At 35.9% G+C, this 16,781-nt stretch overlaps 1 protein-coding gene across 2 annotated transcripts in view; it reads right to left on the bottom strand.

Annotated features, from left to right (window-relative positions):
• Positions 1 to 11,126: 11,126 nt before the first annotated feature.
• The window catches only part of LOC111510875 (voltage-gated inwardly rectifying potassium channel KCNH7), a 58,678-nt gene continuing 53,023 nt past the window's right edge, over positions 11,127 to 16,781 (bottom strand). For both annotated transcript variants that reach the window (XM_074175156.1, XM_074175157.1), the window contains one exon: positions 11,127 to 11,577. In XM_074175156.1, coding sequence (XP_074031257.1) covers positions 11,200 to 11,577 — 378 coding nt within the window. In that variant the 3' untranslated portion in view covers positions 11,127 to 11,199. The remainder of the gene's footprint in view (positions 11,578 to 16,781) is intronic.

Genomic DNA, 16,781 nt, shown 5'->3' with positions numbered 1-16,781 from the left:
AGAATATGAATTGATTTTAGTACTTTTTGATGAAAAAAATAGTGACATCACTCACCGCCGAGAGGACGCTTTCAACTTTTTTCAAGTAGAAAGCCGAGTCTTGTGACCCTTTGTTTTATACAACGACCTCTACCGTTTTGAATTTGAATAGCCGGTTGCGGAGTTAGGGGTGTATGAATTTGAGACTAGGAAGTGATAATTTGTAACTTTGCAACCAAAAGATGATTGAAACAACTTCAAATTTAGTTATCACCGGTAACACAAAGTTTGTAAAATGCAAGAGAAAGAATTCATCACGGAAATGTATATGACAAAAAAGCACATTTCTGTTTTTAAACTTATTCGGGATTTTTTTGTGATCGACTATGTCGATATTAATTCACACTATTTTACTCTAATAACAGAATGTATTGGGTAAGCTTGACAACTGTCACTATTCATTATTGACAGAAGCAATTCTTATTTAGTGGAGACTGGGGCAAGATGAGATAGCTAAGACAAAACTCGTTACACAAGGAAAATTAAACTCTTTAATAACATTCTTTAACAAAAGAGGTACCCATTATACATTTCTCTCTTATAATTAAACGTTGTAGCATGCAAAATCACAGAACTTTTTCTGGCAAATAATGAAAAAATAAACTCGGCAAATTTCCCGTTTTGCCCCATAACTGGGGTAAGATGGGAAACGCTGTGGGGCAAAACGATTACGCTTTTAAATCGGGTAGACAGCGTTCACAAATGTGTGCCTCTTCATCTTCCTTATCTACTCCGGCACATGAATTATGCGCCCGTGGCACACGCCGCAGATGACCCAACCTTCGGTTGAATCTAAGTATAAGTACCCACAATAGATGCAAGCACATTCATCATCCTCTTCTTGGGATGAACTATCTTCCGATTCAGTTTCTTTTTTGCACCTTTTGGTTTGACGCTTTTTCTGCAGGTTTTCCTTGCCAGTTGTCTTTTTAATCTTCTTTGCAGTCTTTTTTCCAGATTTCTTTATTTGCTTTTTACCTTTTTCATTCACTTGATTATCAGTACATAGAAAATGTTATCTTGATCTTGCCCCGATCCACACGTAGGTGAAAAAGATGATGCAATTCTAACTTCAAACTTTACTGGCGAAAAAATCTAGTTTGAATTTAATTTTTTGGACTACTATAAAAAGCTCAGGATTGAAATAATACATTAACACAGGTACTTACATGTCTGTACATCAGTTTTCGGATCAAATATCGCGTAAAAACACTCGCAATATCATTTTTTCTCTCTGCAACGCAAAAACGAGTTCTAACCTGTTCGCTCTGCTTGGACACACTAGCGGAGAGTGAAGTTCGTGCAAATGGCGCTGTCGCCGCTCTGAACACGATTACTATTCACGCACACAAGCTTACTTCCCGTGCTGCCCCGAACTTAATCTTGCCCCGGTCTCCCCTACGTCTTCAACAAATTGCATATTTCCATTCTGAAAATGTTGCGATTTGATTTGTCACAAGGTGCTGTGACGCAATGGCCAAGATGTTGTGTGATCCGCAGGTGGAATATATGTAAAAGTGATGTCACGGTCAGTCCGCATTATCATATCTACGAGTTAGAGCTAGAGGAGCTGGAAGAAATTATATCTTGGGTGCGAATAACCCCCTGCAGTTCGTGAGAATGCTATCTCAGAAACCACCGTCAAGAAATACTCCAGAAGATATAAGTTTCACCCCTGTAGTGAACTGTTTGAAACACACGGTCAATGTTCCAATTTCGCGGGCTACGTACAATCGATCAGCGATTTTTTTATGTTGGTACACTCGTCTCGAACATATGTTCACAGTTTCAGCTGTTCAGCATGTTTAAATTGTTGGTGAGAGGCATACAAGTTACAAGTGTATTGCGTGTTCGGCGATTTTCTGCTATAGAAAACACTTGAAATGATGACAATGGCATACAGTAAAAGAACTCTGAATCAGAAAAATGTTTACAATCTTTTGATAAAAGGTCGAGAAGATATGACTGGCGACGCTCGTCCTTGACACTCCAGCGCATCAACAACCGATGAAACTGTTGGGAAAGTGTAGAAAATTGTCATGTAGAACCGTCTTATCACTATTAGAGAAGTTGCTGAGAATGTCAGCATATCGGTTGGCTCATGCCCTGCAACTTTTCAGAAATTTTGGACATGAAGCGTGTGACAGCGAAGTTCGTTTCAAAATTGCTGAATTTTGAACAAAACAACCGTCGCATGAGCATCGCTCAGAAATTGTTTCATGACGTCAACGATGATCCAGATTTGCTGAAGACGAAACATGGGAATATGGTTATAACATTGAAACCAAAGTTCAATCATCCCAATGGACGAGAGTTTTTAACAGTGACATACGGATATCGCTGGATTGGTCGAGGCGGGCCTCACTAATGGCCTGCTTAAACCCCCTGGATTATTTCTTATGGGGCCACCTAAAGTCATTAGTTTATACTACTCCAGTTGAAGATGTGGACGATTTGAGAAATCGGATATTTGCTGGGTGTAACGCAATCAGCAATAATCCTGGTGTTTTTGAAAGAGTTCGGGAGTCGATGAGGAGAAGATTAGATTGCATCCCATCGGGGGTAGTCATTTTCAACAGTTTTTGTAGATTGAGAAATATTACATGTAATTTTTGGTTACAAATTGTTATTTTCGAAATTCTTTTTCGCTCCGTATTTTCGAAACAAAGCGCCCTATCAAAAAAATATCCTTAGAATAGTCCAAGGAATAGAATTTTGCCGCATGTTTAACAAACACCCCATATAACAGATATATGAGATTATAAGAAAAGTCAATTTGAAAAACGTGACACATATTGCAAACAATCATATATGTATTAAAATATGAGTAAAATAAACGGAACAGATAAACACTATATTATGATGTATAACTACGTCACAATGAAAAGGATCTAACATTACCAACTTCAAGTATGAATCATATCGCTTAGTAGTATATTGAAGAGACGGAAACCAACAAACATAGGATACCTTTTATACAAAGCGTGATGGTGTTTTTGGGTGATGAGCATATGGTTATTTCTAGTATGATAATTACGGACTTCCAATCTCAACTCTAGCTGCCTTTTTTTTCATGGATATACAGTGTCACCAATAAAGTGCGCACCATATGGGAAACTTTTTTGTCGAAAAGTTTCAATGAAGTTTAACTTCGGCAATTATTTGTGCTTTAAATTTAACTTAAAATGATGCGGCCAACTGCGACCCACTGACGTATAGTGTTTGTCAAATTCAACTTAATTTTTTGAAAAAAAATGAAAAAGTGCATTTCTAGACCGAATTTAACAAAAAGTTACTTGAAAAAGTACGGCAAGTTTATATCCATATGCCAAATGTTATGCAACTAGGATAAAGTTAACGTTAACGTTAACAGATCCCCTTTATTTTAAAAAATAAGTTCGGTTAATTGTCATCAATTCATGTATACATAACAAACTTATCATGGAGTTTAACTTTTCTGATAAATTTTTACTTATACGGATATTTTAAAGAGAAATTAAAAATGTGCTATGAAAATTTCAACATGACTGGTGCAAAGTTTCAATCACTTGGCTATTTTCTTAAACAAACGTCAGTACCTTCAATTTTGAAAAAGCAGACACAATTCAAAAACTGCAATTAGTATTAATGAAATTACTAGAGTTGGAATTACATTGAAATTTCAATATTCAGTATTTACAGATTATTTATAAACACTAACTAGGGCGGTAAGGATGCTTAAACAAAATGCATGCTATGGTAGTGTCAAGTTGTTGATTTACTTGTCAAATTTTTAACAGTTATTGTAGCAATAATGTTGTCTCTTCAGGAAAGAATAGAAATAGTTTTAATATGTGGTGAGAATACACCATACCGGCACGTAGCTAACATTTTTAATGAACGGCATCCAGGAAAAAATGTTCAATATACTACTGTGCCAAGGATAATGTCGAAATTCAGAGAAACAGGATCCGTAGCAAATCAATTTAAGAAAAAGCACACTCCAAGTAAATATGATGAGGAGGCCCAACTTAATATTTGTTTAAATGTTATTGAACACGGGCAAACGAGCATAACCGATATTATAAAAAATACCGATTACAAGAGAGAAAGTGTTTTTATTAAATTTTATTAAAGAATAAATTTTGGCCTTACAAGCCAAAATTTATTAACACATTAAAAGAACGAGATTTTGATGTCCGTTTGGGGTTTTCATTCTGGTTTCAAGGAGAGAGAGAAGAAAATGTAAAGTTTCCGTATAAAATTTTATGGACAGATGAGGAACGGTAAGTTCTCAAAATTGTCAATGGTAGGCGCAGGAAAATCCCAATTTCACAGTTGAATGTGGTGATCAGTATTCCTTTAAAACTAATGTATGGTGTGGGATACTTAACGACCAAATAATTGGACCATTTTTCTTTAGGGAAAATTTATCATCCGTCGGTTACCTCAACCTTTTAAATAATGAGGTTAGTGAAGTTTTAGATAATATGCCTTTAAATATTAAATACGACCTATGGTATCAGCTTGATGGCGCACCAATACATCACACGGTTGCTGTAAAACAATCCCTCCAACAAATGTTCAGAAGCAAAGTTATTGGACGTAACTGGGAACATTATTGGCCACGCAAATCACCCGATTTGACGCCTTTAGACTTTTTCTTGTGGGATTACCTGAAACAAAAAGTGTACCGAAGTAGACCATTTCCTGACATACAACATCTGGAAAATACCATTCGCGAGTGCTGTGCAAATATAAATCCCCGATTTATTAAAAATGCAGTTACAGATGTCAGAAGAAGGACCATCATTTGTATTGAACGTGGAGGACGACATACTGAAAAGTAGGCTATAAGTGTTTGACAACATCATTTAGATCAATAAGTAATTTTTTGTACCCATTTGTATTTTCTATATTATTGTTGTTTAAAATTCATAATAATAATAACAGTTTTATCGAAATTATTTGCATTTTTTTTATTTGCCTCTGCATTTTCGAAATCAAAGGTTTCTTTAAGAAAATAGCCAAGTGATTGAAACTTTGCACCAGTCGTGTTAAAATTTTTATAGCAAATTTTTTATTTCTCTCTAAAAATGTCCGTATAAGTAAAAATTTATCAGAAAAGTTAAACTCCATGATGAGTTTGTTATTTATACATGAATTGATGATAATCAACCAAACTTGTTTTCTAAAATAAAGGGGATATCTGTCAAAAATAAGCAAAACGTTAACTTTATCCTAGTTGCATAAAATTTGGCATATGGATATGAAATTGCCGTAGACACAACTTTTTCAAGTAACTTTTTATTAAATTTGATCTAGAAATGCACTTTTCAGTGGGTCGCAGTTGGCCGCATCATTTTAAGTTAAATTTAAAGCACAAATAAGTGCCGAAGTTAGACTTCATTGAAACTTTTCGAAAAAAAAGTTTCCCATATGGTGCGCCCTTTAATGGTAACAGGGTATATCAATGTTTTAAGAATTTTGAGGAAAAATTTCTTTACATGACGTTTTGTAATCTAAATTGAAAATCAGCCTCAATAATGATTTCTGTTTCATGAAGATTCTGTTCACTTCAGCTGCTAGATCCCAAACAGCAATGGTATTGTAAATAATGGCAAAATGAACTGATATAAGTGCTTTAGTATCTAATTTATTCATAAGGGATTCAACGAGATAATACGATTGATTCAATTTCCTAGGCGTAATTTCTATATGTTCTTCCCAAGCGAAATATGAGTCAATTATTGTTCCTAATGATTTGGTTGAGCTTGTTGATGTCAACGATTCATTCCGGAAAATAAAATTGATATCATGTACATTCCATACAGACGGTTTTTTAAAGGATAATTATAAGCCTATTCCTGTAGCACCAGTCATCAAATTCGTGTGGGGTTGAGTCAACAAGACTATGCGCTTCTTCCGCTGTTTTACTGGAAAGAATAATGGAAGTGTCGTCTGCGCACTGGTATATCACACCATTATTTATATTATAAGGTAGATCATTCACATATAATAGAAAAATTAGTGGACGGAGAAACCTGCCTTGAGGTGTCCAGTTGTTACAAGGAATTTATCGAACATATCATTATGCTTCACCTGGAAATATCTATTTATAAGGGAATACACTTTAATCTAATTTACTCTCGGATACCAATATTAAATAGCTTATCTGATACGAAGTTAATATTTAAGGTGTCGAAGGCTTCACTCAAATCGAAGAATAAACCTACCACAATGTTTTTGTTCATTAAATCATGTACTCTTAACCTATTTGGAAAAAAGTTCTCAGGAAGTTTATTCCACATAATAGCAGTTCCCCAATATGGAATTAAATGTGCCAAGTCTCTTGAACATTTACCGTGAAAGTTTCTATACAAGAGAGACAAATATCCAACCTTTCTTCGATGTTCCAGACTATCAAGGATGCAAGTGATGTCAGTCAGACGGATGGCTCTTTTCTGGATGGAATCCAGCAGCTTCAGGGTGAGCTGAGGGCAGGAGATCCATACATGTGAACAATACTCCAAAGAAGGTCTGATCCGAGCTTTATAAAGCAATGAAAGTTGTTGAGGTGTTCACAGTTTTCTGGTTCGAAACAGTGTTCCAAGCTTTTGAGAAGCGGCTTTTGCAATTCCAGTGACATGATTGTGCCAAGACATGTTGGTGTCCATTTTAAACCCCAACAAACTTACCGAAGCAGAAGATGGAATTGTCTGACCTGACATTATTATATCCGGTTTGGAGACATTAATCTTCTTGGAGAAAACCGTTGCCTGGGCTTTTATGGCATTGGATTGAATCTGATTACATCCACCCCAGTTCGAAATTACTTCTAGATCCTCATTAAGATATGCAAAAGATGTGTATCCACCGCAGATGTCCTGGAATCCAAAAGGAATGAAGAAACAAGTGTGCTGTCGTAGCAAAGCAATATATTGGATCCTTGTTTTTTTCCAATAAGTCGTTGATATACAATAAAAAGAGGATTGGAAACTAAATAGATCCCTGGAGAACACCAGCGTTGATGGTAAAAGTATTCGAGAGATATCAGTCGACGGTCACTTGCAGGGAACGTTCTTTCAGGAAGATGGGGAGCCATATAGAGAAATGATCCGGCAAGCCATAGTATCGAAGTTTGGCCAGCAAACCCTTATGCCACACACGGTCAAATGCCTTAGAAATATCAAGCGCAACAGCTGTTTCTCGATTGCGTTATTCCAAATATGGGTGACATATGCTAAAAGGTCGTCTGTTGATCTTTGTTTCCGAAAGTTTAAAAAAATCTGTTTAAAATCTGTTTTTCCGTTAACCAGCTGTCGCACCCCTACGAACGACAACCCTCAGAAGTACAAAACTTGTGCGAGCTAAGGATTAACGAGGTCTTACCTTTTAACGTGTGATTCCTAACACGGGTTGGACGATAGCAAGTGAAGATCGATCGTTCAGATTAGGGCTTGAACCACCGACCAACACGGCAGTCAATTCGAGTGAGTGAACAAATCACCCACGCCGAACCGCTTGGCTACCGACCTCCGAAGATGTTGAAGCCTTTCAAATATTTAAGGTTATGGTGGTTTACGGCTTTCTCCATGATTTTTGCTATCACTGATAGCAAAGCGACTGGTCTATATATAGTTATTTGGAAGATGTTTCTCGCCATTTTTAGGAATAGTCTGAACGCGAGCAATCTTCCAACAAGGAGGAAAAACCCCTCGCACACTGGTGCGGTTTCATTAACGCACTTTTTAAGTACAATTTAAGTACATCAGGACCTTGTTGACACTGAGCTGTTTCAAAATTCGCCAAACCTAGTTCGGTTTTCGGTACTGGTATATTTGCGCCTCTGCCGGTAGGCGAGATTTTTGGAGGCGACAGTTTGCTCGCAATTTTAGTTTAAAAAAATAAGTTGAATCAAGATTTGCCGTTAGAAGTTTGTTTCATTGATAATGGTGGTAGTAGTAAAGTTTCTTTTGAATTCAATGTTACCAGTTAGGAGTTTCTTAAATTCAGCTATGGAGAGTTCGGTAATTTTGCTGAATTTAAATTCTTAGTCTTCATTATTCTTAGTCTTTGTAGGAGTATTCTGCAATTTAGTTGCTAAACTAATAATTTGAGAATGGTGAATCAATAAGGCAAGATCAATGTTACTTAGGACTGTCTCCGTTGATGTATTAAACAATGTGATCAACTTAACGTTCAATTCATCACCAGAACTGCATTTGTTTTACTTTTATAAATGGTTATGAACAGTTATATCTAAAGTAAATGGTATAAATAGGTTTTAATGTGATATGTTGATTACTACTAATTGGACACCCTGTAACTTTCTATGGCTTCGAACACAAACATACTATGACATGTCACATTGAAAAAGCTTCATTTTTGTTTACACTAGTATTGAAACACACTAAAACAGAATACTGAACCATTTTCATTCAGAAAACAACTTTAAATGCCTTCTCAAAAGAAGTGAACTTTTCGAATACTGAATCACGCCTAACATGCTTCGATTTATCTTACCATAAGTTCACCACATTTCAGTCGTCATTCGGTGATTTAAGTGCTTATTCCCTTGGTTTCTATTTCCAGGATTAATGAAGAGTTTTTTACATGAGTAGCTGAGCTATACGGGGACTGTGACGTATTCCCTGGGAGACGTCGTTACGTTAGTGAATGGAAAAGAGACGTGTGCGACGTAATCGATTCATTGAAAGATAGAATGAGTACCGGAGAGATTCAGTTGAAAGATAACAACGTGGTTGAATTGTAAAAATAATGGTATATTATTGAATGAAAAATCGATTAAAGAAAAAACATGGCGGCAGGGCATTCAATGCAGCGTTAAAAAAAAAACATGAGTGCTAACGGGGTATACAGTGTGTACATCGTTAAAGAAAAAAATATGGCTGCTAACGTAAAAAAAAAAATATAGCTGCAGCATAAAAGAAAAAACATGGCTGCCATCGAGATATATAGGGTGTGACAAAATACATCATTTAAGAAAAAACACGACAGATCAACAAGGCTCTAACGTTGCAACGTGCGACTCCTCAATGTGTACAGGTTTCCCAATGAGAAACGTATTTATATTCAAATGTGTTATGGAGTTAACGTTCGAAAATAGGGCAATGTGCAGGGGATCAGCGTATTCAGCAATGACATTTCAAAATACGTTGTTTTACATGTGTTTTTTTGTTTTTGTGTTTGAATATACGTCATTTGTCAAATTATAGGTGGAAAATGGGTGAGAGGGTGGGGTCAAAGAAAAAATGCGGCATTGGAGAGGTGGGTAACATTTTTTTATTGAAAGAATGTTAATGTCGTTAAATAGTTGAAATAATCAGTGATCAATGATAAAATGATATCTGAAGAAACAGACGGACAGTTTTGTAAACGTGTTCAAGAAATACTAAAGAAAGATATTGAATTTTTCGAAGAAAAGAAGATTGTTTTGAATCAATTGATTTATATATTCAAGACAAAGTGCTCGATCGAAAAGTGCCTCAAACGAGATATCCGCTGCGAAGAATGTTGTGCTTTTAACTGCAATAATATATAACGTTTTGTATGTAAACGTACCAAAGGGAGTTAAATTCATGGCAATATGTGTGAAGCCCAAAAATTTCGATCAAGGATGCAATAGAACACAATGGAAATTAGAATTTATTATCTTCTTCAATTTGAAAAACGTTTTTTGATGCATTGCAGCATCGATCGTTTGTAGATGTCTTTGGCAGGATGTTGTTATATTCTTCTGGATATATTGATGGTCCTTTAGTTTCTTGTCTCCTCTGATCCTGTGCTTCATAAATCTATGCTATGGTGGGCTGATTGGTTATGTTTAGTTGACCTTGTGGCCTTATTGATATAATATAAGTAGGTATGACAAAAAATATGAAGTTTTGTAAATTATCATTCTAATGAATTATTTATGCGTCTTAATAATAATTGATTATTAATAAAATGTCTTTCAAGTATTCTCTACTGTCTTATCAGTCAGTGACGAACTTCAATTTTGGAACAGGCACACTTGCAGACCGGTTTCGGGCTCATTAGCCACTCATCAGTGCAAGATAGTGGCCATCATCGACCTAAAGTCAATGATATTTCATAATTGAAAATCGGAATTCTTTCAGAGTATTTCATTCCTCTTGCTAAGTTGGAGCGAACAAGAAAACGTCACTCCATCTAGTGGACGAGGTACTAACCAACTGCATATCCGTAATTTGCCCAATTCCTCTGAATAAGGAAGACAACTTTCTTATTAGTCAGTGGGCTATGTTTGAAGACTGGCAGTAATCAAATCTAAAGAAATGAACTTTAAACGTTCAAGCCAGTCTCGAATATACCTACAGAGTAGGTTGAATGGACTGACGCCTATCAGACAACAACTACTTCCCTAGCTAATACCACGAACGGCGTTGGATTATATCCGACAGGCATCAGTGCAGGAATCTTCACAGAAAATTTCCTGCATATGCAATTGGCACTACAATTGAAAGAGTCGACCATCAATTTTGGAACGGGCACACTTGCAGATCGGTTTCGGGCTTATTAGCCACTCATCAGTGTAAGATAGTGGCCATCATCGAACTAAAGTCAATGATATTCCATAATTGAAAATCGAAATTCTTTCAGAGTATTTCACTCCTCTTCCTAAGTTGAGGCGAACAACAAAATGTCACTCCATCTAGTGGATGAGGTACGAACCAACTGCATATCCGTAATTTGCCCAATTCCTCTGAATAAGGAAGACAACTTGCTTATTAGTCAGTGGGCTATGTCCGAGAATATGTTTGAAGACTGGCAGTAATCAAATCTAAAGAAATGAACTCGTTGATAGGCGAGAGTCCATTCAATCTACTGTGTAGGTATATTCGAGACTGGCTTAAATGTTTAAAGTTCATTTCTTTAGATTCTCTTCTGTGAATATTTGTTGAATGTTTGATACCACCTCCAAAATATGAACTCTTAGATAAATTATTTTTTGTATCGCACGCCTGAATATTTTTATGTAACTTGTTCAAAAAATTAATGCGGATTGCTATCTTCCTTCCCATATCTTTGTTCTCGAGTACAATCATTCCAACAAAAAACTGAACTCTTTTTAAAACAAAATTCTTATTAAACATAATGAAAAATAGTAGATATAAGATACATAATGAAATTGAAGTGTCACAATTTATTGAGATATTCTCTTTCTACTCTGGTTAAAATTCGGCGATGTTCCTTTGGAAATAATGGTAGTAAATATGACCAATCCTCGAATTTCAGAGTAAGTATCTCAACCTCATTCGATGCAGCTCTGTAGAAAAACGTATGAACATTTTCACAATTCAAGCCTTGGGACACTCCAAAAAGATCTTTGGGATGCAATATCACGTGAGGTATTTCAGATAAGAATGAATCCTTTGTCAAAACGCTTACATCACCTCTGTAGAGAAAGTACATTGTCGAACCTACGTCACCATGTTTCACTATATAATCATCTTTGAAATAAACTTTTCGCTCCAATTTCGTGCAAACTTCTCGCAGGAGAGCTTCATCGATATCCTGAAAAATGAAATCAGTTATCTTCTGTATAATTCAGTGTTCACATAGAAGTATTTGTTTCGAAAGATTTTTTTTCTTTCCTGTAATTCAATGTTTATATGAAAGTAGCTATTTCAGGATGATTTTTTTTCAGATTGTGTCTGAAAGTTACTTCTTTGCATGGTCTACACATCCATATATAGAGTTACTTTAAATTTTAAAATTGATTACTTCTTTCCTTTCCTTGGAAGATTCCCTCATCCTTGTTTTTTGTATTAAAATGGAGTAGTAGAAAGCCAAAAACTTTCTTTCCCAACAATTAATCACTCTTAAAAATATAACCCATTCAATTCAAAATCAGTTATATTATTGAAATCAGTTGTATTATTTTCAATCTACTTTTTTGACCTAAACTAATTTTAGTTCATCAGGATCAGCTATGTGAAAACGATTTGGATTGTTTTCAAAATAAAATGTGGCCATTCACAAATAAGAGAAATTATTTTTCAAATGTTTCTTCAAATGATTGAGTACATATTGAAATTGTATAAAATACGCACATAAAGTAAATTATGCATTATCCTACCCACCGAACTTTTTCTGTTTAATAAAGAAAAAAGTACAATACAAAAATTTTCTCTGCACTCTACCTCTCTTGAGGACAAAACACAAGGACTACAGAAACATCCTTAAGGCGCTCTAAGAGCGGTGCCTGTGCGAAAGTAGCGATTCACATTCGATTTAAATCGCTGGAGATGAAATCCATTTGAAAAAACGTTCTCAGAAATTTTATTCCACATAAACGCAGTTCTCCAAATGAAAGAGTTTTTAAACAGTGCAGTTTGAGGTGTACTGAGTTGAACCTCTAAACGATGAGCAGCCATAGTCTGCCACGTATTTCTGATGTATATCGCTCTTGGTGGAATGAAATGTGCTAAGTCACTTGAACACTTTCCGTGAAAGGGAAGGTATCTATAGAAGAGAGACAAATCTTCAATCTTTCTTCGATGTTCCAGACGATCAAGGTTGCAAATGATGTTCGCGTCTCCAATCAGGCGGATAGCTCTTTTCTAGATGGGATCCAACAGTTTTAGGGTATGCTTAGGGTCGGAGCTCCATACATGAGAACAATATTCCAAAGAAGATCTGATCTGAGCTTTATGTTATAAAGCATCAAAAGTTGGTGAGGTGTGTACAGTTTTCTGGTGTTCCAAACTTTTGAGAAGCGGCATTCGCAATTCCAGCGACATGATTGTGTCAAGACATTTTGGTTTCCATTTTAACCCCTAACAAACTTATCGAAGCAGAAGGTGGAATTGTCTGACCTGACATTATATCTGGTTTGGAGACACTTATCTTTTTGGAGAAAGCTGTTGCCTGGGTTTTTGTGGCATTAGATTGAACCTGGTTACATCCACCCCAATTCGAAATTACTTCTAGATCCTCATTAAGATATGCAACCTTCTGCTGCCGGTGAAGATGTGTATCCGCCGCAGATTTTCTGGAATCCAAATGTAATGAAGAAACAAGTGTGCTGTCGTAGCAAAGCAATATAACTGATTCTTGTTTTTTTTTCAATAAGTCGTTGATATACACTAGAAAGAGGGTTGGGGACAAAATAGATCCCTGGGGAACACCAGCGTTGATGGTGAGTATTCGAGATATATATGTCGAAGGCCACAGAAATGATCCGACAAGCCATAACATCGAAGTTTGGCCAGCAAACAAACCCTCATGCCACACACGGTCAAATGCCTTAGAAATATCAAGCGCAACAGCTCTTCACTCTCCATGTTTCTCGATTGAGTTATTTCAAATATGAGCAAAGATCGCCTGTTGATCTTTGTTTGCGAAAGACATATTGATGATCGCTCATCAAGATGTTGAGAGCTTCCAAATATTTGAGGATATGGTGGTTCAGTTATTTGGAAGATACGGCGCGAAAAAGAATTTCGACAATAAGAATAACTACGTTAACAATTTAAATTATTAACGTAGCCGAAATAAAAGTATAGCGTACTACACTGGACCTACCAAGTAATAAAAAATCTAACAATTTCGTTGGTATATACCTATCAACAACATTCCGGCTGCAGACATTCAATTTGAATAGTTTATCTCGTAAGTGATCATTTATATGTGTTGAATAAGTTGAAACTAATTGACTTTGTCTATTATACGTGCATTTTCTGAGTTTAATATTTAAAGTCTTGTTAGTGAATTCCTCTATTATGCACGGTTATAGTAACGCAGAGATGGCTGACATGCATTTCATTTACGGACTTGCTGATTGGAAGCTAGGCGGTTGTACAGTGAACGATTTCCTAATCGTAATGTGCCTAATAGAAAAACCTTCCAAAGTATACATCAATGACTTCGTGAAATAGGAGCATTGAAGCGAAATGGAGGACCAGGAAGGCCAATGACAGTATGAACGGTAGAAGTAGAAGATAATGTGCTGGCCATGATAGAAGAAGATCCAGGTACATCTACTCGAAAAATTGCAAATACTTTCAATGTAAGTAACGTGACGATTTGGAACCAGTTTCTCAAATAATGCCATAAGGAATTTCCATAATACCCATGTTTGGCCTGAAGAAAGTCCACATGAGGTTCTTGAAGATGGCTTTAAACATCAGTTCTCGTTAAACGTTCGGGTGGGAATTATAGGCGACTTCTTAATTGGACCGGCAAAGACTTACCGGCAAAGTATACCGCAAATTTTTGAAACAAACGCTACCTCAGTTTCTGGAAGATGTACCATCGGTTAGAAGAAATGCAATGTGGATCATGCACGATGGTGTACCAGCGCTTTTTAGCATATTGGCTCTATTGGTCGAGATGGACCTCACTTATGGTCTGCTCGATCACCGGACTAAAACCCCTAGGATTATTTCCTATGGGGCCACCTAAACTAATGAGTTCATACTACTTCAGTGGAAATGTGAAAGATTTCAGAAATCGGATGATTGCTGGGTGTAACACAATCAGAAACGATCCTGGTGTTTTTGAAAGAGTTCGGGGATCGATGAGGAGAAGGTTCTTGAATCCAAGCGGGTGGTAGTTATTTTCAACAGTTCTTGTAAATTAAGAAACATTACATGTAATTTTTGGTAATAAATTATTGTCGAATTTTTTTTTTGCTCCGTATCTTTGAAACAAAGCGCCCTATCCAAACTCATCAAAGGACAAAATATCCTTAGAATATATATATATATATATATATATATATATATATATATATATATATATATCTTATTATCTATATTATGTAACTCGCCATCTAGTGGCGAGTAAATTATTAGCCTGAAAACCTTCTCTAGGAAAAATTACTTATACATGTCAAGTTTCATCACGATCGGTTGAGCCCAAAAACCTTCTATAAGAAAAATTACTTATACATGTCAAGAATTATCATGATCGGTTGAGCGATGTAGAAGTTTATCACTTATCAACCAACCAACCAACGAACATCCATTTTTATATAAATGACTAGTACTATTTTGCTCTATCGCTAATGTTCCAATGTTTTGACAGAATCAGAATCAACGAACTTAGGCATGCGCAGCGTTATAGAACAGGGCTTTCAAAAATTGTTCTACAACGCCATCTAGTAGCGAGTTACAGAAAAATTAATAGCCTGGAAACCTTCTCTATGAAAAATTACTTATACATGTCAAGTTTCATCACGATCGGTTGAGCCCAAAAACCTTCTATATGAAAAATTACTTATACATGTCAAGTTCCATCATGATCGGTTGAGCGATGTAGAAGTTATCACTTATCAACCAACCAACCAACCAACCAACCAACCAACCAACCAACCAACCAACCAACGAACATCCATTTTTATATATATGACTAGTACTATGTTGCTGTATCGCTACTGTTCCAATGTTGACAGAATCAGAATCAACGAACTTAGGCATGCGCCAGTGCTTTCAAAAATTGTTCTACAGCGCCATCTAGTGGCGAGTTACAGAAAAATTTATAGCCTAAAAACCTTCTCTATGAAAAATTACTTATACCATTCTATATAGACTAATACAAAGCTTATACATGTCAAGTTTCATCACGATCGGTTGAGCGATGTAGAAGTTTATCATTTACCAACCAAACAACAAACATCCATTTTTAAATATATGATTCTGTTCGTGAGATTGGAGTGTCAGTCACGTTTGAGCTCAATGCAAGGAAAACTCTTTGATATTCGTCTAGCTTTCGACAGTGGTTACTGTCTTCATTAGGACAACTGTAATAATATTTGATATACAATATAATAATGCAGGTACTGAGGTGAGAATTGAATGAAATTGATTACAAACCAACAGAAAAAACAATAATTGACATGAAGTGGAGTCGATATTTCGAGATTAACGTAGAAATTTCGTGAAACAAATAATTAGTAGCCCTTCTGCATACATACAGGGAATATATTTAATATGGAGAGTTTCAATTATTTTTGTGCTTTTTTGTTGTGAATTATTGAAAAACCTATATTCCTATTTGGAGAAGGTATTTAAATCAAGTTGAAATGAAAATAAATTCATTATATCGATATATTTCTGTTTGGAGAATGTATTCAAATCAAGAAAATTTGGGGAAGTATTTGAGGTCATTTTGTTAGTGCACAGCGTATTTACGCAAAAAAAAAAATATCACGGGATCAACTATCAATAAGATCCCGCTGTTGGCGAGACCTACGCGTGACCAGAGATCGTAGGTCTAAGTCCTGACTTGACAAAATTATTTTTATCTCATCTGTAGAATAATAAAATATAAAATAGTCGTATTCGTAGTTATCCGAACGGTTTTCTAATAGTCAATATTAGTCGCCTTGTCAATATCACAATTTTACCATTTTGAAAGTCTCTGATTACCAGCAGACTTCTTTGGTTTCGCGGATCGGTACTTTGGTTGTAATTACTTTCGACGAACTGTAGGATGATTCTAATAGGTCTGTTGAAATTCTGTTGTTGAATTCTTGTTCAGAATTAGACCATTTCTATAAAGGTGTTTGACACCAGCTTTCACGGCCGGTGTCACACATATTTTCTGATGTTAAACGTTTCTTTTCGTGGTTCCGATGTAAACAGATCCACGGTATTCGATCTGTAGCTGACCTGAGACCATATTTTATCGTTTTTGTGGTCTATAAAATGACCCTAACTCCACGTTTATCTTCGAATCGGAACCGTCACATCGCTTATGTAGGGCAGACAAGT

This window comes from Leptinotarsa decemlineata, unplaced genomic scaffold (assembly GCF_025532065.1).
Source record: "Leptinotarsa decemlineata unplaced genomic scaffold, Ldec_3_MD MMD2_tig00000882_RagTag_RagTag, whole genome shotgun sequence".
NCBI classification, from domain to species: Eukaryota; Metazoa; Arthropoda; class Insecta; order Coleoptera; family Chrysomelidae; genus Leptinotarsa; species Leptinotarsa decemlineata.
Note: the sequence above shows the minus strand (reverse complement) of the source record. Positions and strands in the feature narration are given on the sequence as shown.